Here is a 7,841-nt window from a genome sequence, read left to right on the forward strand (position 1 = left end):
AAGCACTAACACTCTGAGCCTCAGTTTTGAAGTCTGTTAAATGGGGCTAATTACAGGTCTATCTTTTATGGTCATTGAAAGGTGAAGCCTGGGAAAGCGGTTAGCTGAGGGCTGGGCTGATTTTGGCATGTCTCATTAAATGCAATCCGTTATCAGAACTAGAGAAAATATGTACATGGGTGTTTTCCCTCCTCCCCGGGAAGTCCCTGGGGCGTTAGCTGTTGTGTTAACACCTAGATTAGACTCCTTATCACTCACCCATCCAACCCGAACTGTAATGGGACTTGCAAGGTGTTTTATACCCAGTTAGAGAGATGGCCTAGAGCAACACATCAATGTGTTCTCTCCCTCAGTTTGGTTAGGCTGTCTGGTCTTCCAGGAGTGCTAGCCTGTTCGCATCTTCAGCAGGCAAGGTAGGGGTGGGAATGAGGATGCTCGGGTGCAACTTTGAAAATGTGCAGGCTTCTTCCTGTGGGCTGGGGCACCAACGCCAAGGCTTTTCTTGGACCTTTCCCCAATCAGGGGAATGGGCCCGTGGGCCAGTCAGCTCCGGCCCACCCATTTCCTGTGCCAACTCCGCCCAGCACTGGAGGTGGAAAGTTTCTCTCCTCCAGATGGGCGGCTCTTTCCTTCCCAGAAGATTCAAAGAAAAGCGGAAGGGTAAGCTGGGTTCCAAAACTTATAGTCCAAGGGGAGGAGACTTGACCGCCTTCATATTGCTGCAGGGTCAGGCTCCGGCAGACTGGAATGCTTCCAGTCTTGCCCACAAGAGGGAAAATTCGCATCCCGCGCCCGCTAAGCCTTTCGTTAGGGGGTTTTGGACGCCACCTGCAGGCAGAATGCGGACTACCCTTGCCAGAAAACTATCCCCAACCCAGTCAGTACCAATTAACCAAGCAATCACAATACAATGCTGAAATTGTTTATTTCCCTGTCCAGGAACTGACCGCTAAACTTAAATATCCAGCATAAAGACCTTAGCCTTTCTGGTCGTGGGTGGCTACAGAGGTGGGTTCTGGAGCCCTTGTCCCAGGCAGTGAAATCCTGGGGCCACAGGTAGTGATGCCCCTGAGCCAGTAGCTGCAAGAGGCAGCAAAAGACGACAAAGAGATGGAAGCTAGGCACTCATCCCAGTCCCAGAGATGCAAACGGGAGTGCAAGACGCTTTGGGCCCCACGGTCAGACTAAGGGCTGGCCAAGCTAGGGTGCACACATGTGGGAGAAGTGTTAGCCCAGTACACCGGGTAGAGGCTGCAATCTTGACCGCTTTGCCTGATGGGTATAATGCCTTGCCCTCCTGAAGTGAGGTGAGGTGGTACCGGTAAAAGAGCAGGCACTGTCGACTAAGGACTTGCTGAAGGGCAAGTTTTGAGCCTTTTGTGTGGGTGCATTCCAATCCACCTCAGCTTTTCAAAGGCTGATTTGGAAGGCATCCTGCAACCACTGGTCACGGGCATTGTGAGTCTGGGGCACGGTGAGGGGTGGAGGGTCTGGGGGCAGGCTGGCATCAGGAGGCTCATCGTCATCAGACAGGCCGGCATCGGGTGGGTAGGAGCTGTCGGAGTGCAGAGAGGATGACAGGTCCTGGCACAAGCTCAGGTCTTGGCACAGATGCTTGTAGTCCTGGATCGACTCATACAGGCCCCACAGCTGGCACAGCAGGGACATATCCAGCTGTCGCAGACCCACCTGCGGACAACTGACAGTGGGCTGGAGTTGGGGTTCCAGGCCACCCCCAAAATTCCCGCCGTGGGCGACAACTCTATCCAATCTTCCTGCACCTTCTAAGTGAAAGTTCTGAGAACAGATGGTATTTGCCAACTGTAAAACCTTTCAGTCAGTCCTTGGCCCTCATTTATACAAAGGGGTAACATTGTCCAGCAGGATGAAATCAGGCAAGTTTTTTAAAATGCAACAATTGCTAAACATTACTATCAGAGCTAAAACCCCGTGACCCGACGCTTCCTGCTGAACCTGAGGTGAGGAACGGGTCCCTGACTTATCTCTGCCCTTTCTTCAGAGCCACTACTCTGGCGGGGCGCCCACCTACTCACCATTTCCTTGCGCAGCGCGGCCAGTGCAGAGTCGAGGTTAACCGGGCGGCGCGGGCCCGCTGCAGAGCCTAAATTGGCAGAGCCCGCGGCGTGGCGAGGACCATCCGGGGCGCGGGCGGCACGACTCAGCTCGTCGTGGATGCGGCTCCGTTGGCTGTAGACACGCTCTAGCTCCCTCCACGAGCCACCACTAGCGTTAAGAAGGCCGCTGAGGCCGCGCGGTAGCGGCGGGAGCCCAGCCAGAGCGCAGCCCGCGCCACCGGGCGCCTCAGTTGAGGGCAGCCCGTTCATAGCCAGACCGCGCGGACCGCGATGCCGCCTCCACCCCTCCTACGTTTGCTGCGGACTGCTGCCCAGAGGACCCGCTCTCTGTGGCCCGGCCTCCGGAGAGAGCCCAGCCGCCGCCCGCAGGCCGGGCTTTGTTCCGTCCCAGACTCCTCCGACTCCGCCTATGCTCCACCCCTCTGCATGGGCGGAGCCACACTTAACGCGGAGATGACCCTGGAGCCGGAAAACCCATCAAGGAACTGGATAGAAGGAGTGAGGCCGACTCTTTTTGCTGCCTCATTCCTACACAATGTTTGTTCTACACTATTCTTCTCCCAAGGGAACAATTCTAAAAGCATGGGGATGCAGGAGGCTGGAGTCTGCAGTAAGACTGTGCCTGGCTCTTAAAGTGCACCATTGCCCTCCCCACAATTTGTCAAGATGGCAATGGCCATAAGCTGGAGCAAGATGATGGAATCAGAATGGTCAAAGGAAGGAAAGGAAACCACCAAGGGGACTAAACTTCAAATGGCAATCAGGTCCAAAAGGTGGATGAAGGGGGTATAGGATCAGAGACAATGATAGTGACCCAACTTTTGAGGGGACTGAGGTCACTCCTTAAAATAAGGTGTCATTTATCCCTATCATTTACATCTTGTCCTGAATGTAGAACCTCTCCATTCAGGTAGAAAAAGACCATGGAAAGGTGAGATACCAAAAATAAGAAAAAACGTCGAGCAGAGCTGGGCTTGCATGCACACTCAGAGGCAAGAAAGGAACAGACCACACGGAGGAAAAGCTGTTTTTCTAGAGGGTTTTTCTCAGGGGGAACAGGGGTGAGGGTAGAGGCCTCAGTGCTCCAGCTGCTTCAGGCTGCCCAGGGCCTCAGCACAAGCCCTGATAAGCCCACAAAGTTGGATACTAGTCTCCAAGGAAGCGCTAGAGCCCAGCTCGACTGACGCCCAGGTTAGCTTCTGTAGGAGGGCTGTCTGTGTGGAAGCCACCACGTCTGCATTTGGAGGTGCAGCAGGAAGAGGAGGCCCCTGGGCTGCCTTGAGCCCTGCTGCAGCTCCCTCACAGTGCTCTGGACGGGGTACTGGTGGCTGGGATGGGGGCCGAGAGCTGGAGGCAGGCTCTGTAGTAGAGGCCAGCTGGTGTTCCCGAGCTTGAGAGAGGGCTGCCTGTGCATTCAGAGCTAAAACAAGAAAATAAGTGGAATAGTCAGGATGCCAGATCCATCGCTCCCCTGAGCCCTTTGCTCTGTACTGATCCCCCTGTGTGTCTGGTGTTTTTTTGTGTAGGCCAATCCATCTAGTCTCTACTCTTCTTTCTCCTCACACATGATTGCCAAACACTGCCCCACTGTTTTACACTCGAGAACCAGCTACTCCACAGTTGCCTTAGCCTCATTTATGCATTAAGTCTGTGCCTTTAAACTGGGATCTGTACTTCGGTAGTAAAGTGCTTGCACCACGACATGCACAAGTACCCGTGTTGCACATCCATTCTACACGTGGGGATGGCTAATTTGGCTCGGATTCTTGCCACGGTGTCAGAAACAAAAGGCTGATTGTTTTTCTTGAATGAATCTCCTCTCTAGGACTGAAATGAGAAGGCACCTTAATGCCCCTTCACGCAGAAATTTCCACTGTCACCTCCCAGGCTCACTGTTCCTGGGGAACTATCACCACGTTCCTCTCCCCATAGTGCACGTTCGGCCCCTCACCCGGGTTATCTTTATCCACGTCTGAGTCGAGCTCCTGACAAGCCACGCAGTAGATTTTCCGCTGTTTATCTTGGAGGAGGATCGTCTGGGAACCAGAAAGTACATGGACACAGGTGAGCCTGAGAGACAGGGTCCACAGAAGAGAGCGCTGAGAAAAGGTCTTGCGGCCTAGTCCGCAGCCTCAGCCTCATCACTCGCCTCACCCCGCAGTCCGCGCACGTGTCGCCTAGCATGCGGTAACCACGGAGCAGGTAGTCGCCCATGAGACGAGAGATGCGATCCTGCCGCTCCCGTCGCGCCTGCAGCACCTTCGTCTCAGCTTCAGTCGGAGGCTCCCAGGTGAAATCATCGACATCTAGGGGAGACAGATCCAAGGAAATGGAGGGAACCGCCTCCCACATCCCACGGCTAGTGCCCAAACAACCCGAGCGCTCACCTGCACCGTTCAAGGCCATGTTGCCGTGGTCACTGCTGGGCTCACCGGAAATGATGCAAATAAGGCGCGCCCCCACTGCGGCTCCGCCTCCCTCATGTAGCAAACTGAAGGCGGAAGTGACGTTTACATGGTCTTCCTGGCGCTTTACTCAAAGAGGGGCGTGTCGGCTGCACGTTTGACCCTGACCTACACGCTCGGCTATTAGCCAGAATTATCCATGGGTACCGCCGTCTCCCTGGTAACACTTCAGTACTTGGGTGTGGCTTTTCAGAGTCTCTATTTCTACTTGTTGCAGATGGAGTGGACCTTTGGTCTGTTGAGATAGATACCCGATTCCCTCGGGGTTGTCTTTCCACACAGGTGGAGCAGGAGGCAGGCGGGACCATGAATGACATCTGCCCAAAAGTCACTGCAATAAAAAGTTCTCTGCGGGGGTTGGGGATTTAGCTCAGTGGTAGAGCGCTTGCCTAGGAAGCGCAAGGCTCTGGGTTCGGTCCCTAGCTCCGAAAAAAAAAAAAAGAAAAAAAAAAAGTTCTCTGCGAGGGCGCAGAAACTCTTTAGGTCTTTTTGGATCAGGCTGGCTACACAGGGGACTGTGGTCGTTTTCTGCTTATTTCAACACCCTGTCTGCATGCTGGATGTCGTCTGTACACCTTCTACCAATGCCTAGAACTGATGTAAAGCCTGCTGTCTTAGTTATGGCTATTGCCGAGGTAACACCATGACCAAAAATAATTTGGGGAGGAAAAGGTTTATTTCACTCACAGTTCCATGTAACATGTTCATCAAAAGCAGTGAGGCCTGGAACTCAAGCAGGGCAGGAACCTGGCGGGAGCTGATGCAGAGGCCATGGAGGGGTGCTGCTTACTGGCTTGTTCCTCATAGCTCGCTCAGCCTGCTTTGTTACAGAACCCAAGAATGACCCTACCTAAAATGGGCTTTGCCCTCCCACATTGATCACTGATTAGAAAATGCTCTACAGGAGGATCCACTGAGTCTTAAGGAGGCATTTTCTCAATCAAAGTTTCCTCCTCTCCGATGACTATAGGGCCTGCTAGTGAAATGGCTTATAATCGTGTTTGAGTGGGTTACAAGTAAATTACCAGTGCTCCTCATAATCCTGGGTTCTTTACAAGAACAACAAGTAATTAAATGAAGAAGAAGGGCTGGAGAGATGGTTCAGTGGTTAAGAGCACTGACTGCTCTTCCAGAGGTCCTGAGTTCAATTCCCAGCAACCACATGGTGGCTCACAACCATCTGTAAAGAGATCTGATGCCCTCTTCTTGTGTGTCTGAAGACAGCAACAGTGTACTCATATAATAAAATAAATAGGAGGAGGAGGAAGAACGGCGGTAGAAAGATGTCTCAGTTTAAGAGCACTAATGGCTCTTGCAGAGGACATGGCTTTGGTGCCCAGATTCACAGGATATCCCACAACCACGCACAACTGCAGTTCCTAGGGATCACACAGGGGTCACACACCGTCTTCTGAGCTCCAAGGGCATCAGACATGCACATGGTGTACAGGTTTGCATGCAGCAAAACATACACAAACAGACACGAACACAAAAATAGATATAGCTAGGCATGGCAGCACATGCCTTCAATCCGGTCACTCAGGAGGCAGAGGCAGGTGGATTTCCGTGAGAACAAAAACAGTGTAGTATCTGAGTCGTACAGTTTCTCAGTGTGAAGTAGAGAATGTCAATAGCAGCGCCCTTCAAACAACTTATGGCTCTAGACAACAGTGTCTTTCGCTACCCAGGAACTGTGACTCACTTAAGTAGATGCTCATTCTCGGAGGAGGCTGCCTGGGGCTTCTGATCTTAATTCACGGTTGTTGGCTCTTCTGGGATTGTCTGCATTTCTGCCTGATCTGTCACCGTAGCAAATGGAAAACATCAACTACCCCAGTGTGAACACAAAATATACTAAGCCGCTGGTGCCCAGGCCACCACAAGTCCAGCTTCGACACTTCCCAGATGTTGATGTTGTGATGAGGGAGCCATAGTATGCCTTGCATTGCCCCTGCTCACTCCAGAAATATTAAAGGCACAGTAGCATCAGGTTCCCATTGACAGGCTGTAGTGCTCACTCACAGTACTGGGGTGGAGTGGTTTTATCTCAGCACAGTTTGCCAGTTCTAATGATACCTCTGTAGTTCTTGAGATGAATCTGTCATTGAGCATACCCTTTACAGCTAACGGTGACAGGCTTTTTGTCTCCAAGATTGACTCAACAATAGCTGACAGCCTGGGCATTCAGCCTGCCATCGCTCTGTGGTACTGTATTGCTGAGGGCTGAAATGACTTCCTCAAATCAACTCAAAAAGATTTCTGGGGGTTGGAGAGATGACTCAGTGGTTAGGAGTACTGGCTGCTCTTCCAGAGGTCCTGAGTTCAAGGACCTCTGGTCCTTGCTTCTAGCAACCACATGGCCACTCATAAGCATTTATAATGGGATCTGATGCCCTCTTCTGACATGCACTGTATGTGCACACAGAGCACTCATAACAGTGAAGCGGCCTCACCGAGTGTTTGACTGTCCCAAGGAAAGGACGCCTCTGTAGTAATCGAACTGAGAAGTGTGTAGACTGAGCTGGAACAATTTGGAAGATTCCAGGCTTCACACTCACCATTCCAGGACATGACACTTCACACTGACAGTGTGGTCCATGGCCAGTCTCTGGTGGAATCAAATGAGAGCCTAGGAGGTTGGAGCCTAGTGCTAATCCAGATCATAGGACTCATTTGCTGGTCCAACCTGGGTTCTGGACCCTGAGTATAACAGCTGGGCTGTTTTGTTTTTTTTTGTTTGTTTGTTTGTTTGTTTTCGGAGCTGGGGACCGAACCCAGGGCCTTGCGCGTGCTAGGCAAGCGCTCTACCGCTGAGCTAAATCCCCAACAGCTGGGCTGTTTTATACTCTACTGTCTGAGTCCCTCAACTGTGGGGAGTCTAATAAAAACACCCTTATTCCTCTCCTACCTGACTCTCCCAGTTGAAATGTCTAGGGTGGGGGTGCTTGGGTTAAAGGTGGGATAGATGAGTCAGAGGAAGATGGATGGCTATGAGTTTAAAGCTAGTCTGATCAACTCTGTGAGTTCCAGGCTAGCCTGGGCTACATAGTAAGACACTGTTTCAAGGAGAAAAAGAAAGGAATTCATGTGTTTTGTGAGAGAGCAGGGGAAGCAACACCCTTGTCACCAAGAAGGGATGCCCCATACCTTAAGTGGTTTGTAAAGAAAGACATCAATGAGCTCTTCTCCCTAACCCCTGGATCCTTCCTTACCAACTGCCCCTAAAATTGTCAGAAATTCAATAGATTTACCTAACTTTTGGGTCTGTTGTTCATCACTA

The 7,841-nt window shown here is 51.7% G+C and overlaps 2 protein-coding genes and 1 long non-coding RNA gene across 4 annotated transcripts; 1 reads left to right on the forward strand and 2 right to left on the reverse strand.

The window, feature by feature from the left end:
- The first annotated feature begins 585 nt into the window (after window positions 1–585).
- Window positions 586–3,322, forward strand: LOC147997031 (uncharacterized). The gene is made up of 2 exons (XR_015652830.1): window positions 586–660; window positions 2,021–3,322. It is a non-coding gene; the product is annotated as an uncharacterized LOC147997031 (long non-coding RNA).
- Fam89b (family with sequence similarity 89, member B) lies at window positions 907–2,462 on the reverse strand. 2 transcript variants are annotated; one of them, NM_001015013.1, is made up of 2 exons: window positions 2,055–2,462; window positions 907–1,689 (listed from the first exon to the last, which is right to left on the reverse strand). In NM_001015013.1, exons 1-2 carry the CDS (start codon window positions 2,343–2,345, stop codon window positions 1,411–1,413), a joined length of 570 nt encoding a protein of 189 aa, NP_001015013.1. In that variant the 5' UTR covers window positions 2,346–2,462; the 3' UTR covers window positions 907–1,410. The 2 variants fall into 2 exon arrangements, with proteins under 2 accessions (NP_001015013.1, XP_087419377.1); XM_087563251.1 differs by having other exon boundaries at window positions 907–1,699; window positions 2,055–2,450.
- On the reverse strand, window positions 2,816–4,599 carry Znrd2 (zinc ribbon domain containing 2). Its single transcript, NM_001109537.2, has 4 exons — window positions 4,484–4,599; window positions 4,251–4,402; window positions 4,048–4,132; window positions 2,816–3,516 (listed from the first exon to the last, which is right to left on the reverse strand). The coding sequence occupies exons 1-4, from the start codon at window positions 4,500–4,502 to the stop codon at window positions 3,173–3,175; spliced, it is 600 nt and encodes a 199-aa protein (NP_001103007.1). The 5' UTR covers window positions 4,503–4,599; the 3' UTR covers window positions 2,816–3,172.
- Window positions 4,600–7,841: the final 3,242 nt, after the last annotated feature.

The sequence above is a fragment of the Rattus norvegicus genome, chromosome 1 (genome assembly GCF_021556685.1).
Source record: "Rattus norvegicus strain SHRSP/BbbUtx chromosome 1, alternate assembly SHRSP_T2T, whole genome shotgun sequence".
NCBI classification, from domain to species: domain Eukaryota; kingdom Metazoa; phylum Chordata; class Mammalia; order Rodentia; family Muridae; genus Rattus; species Rattus norvegicus.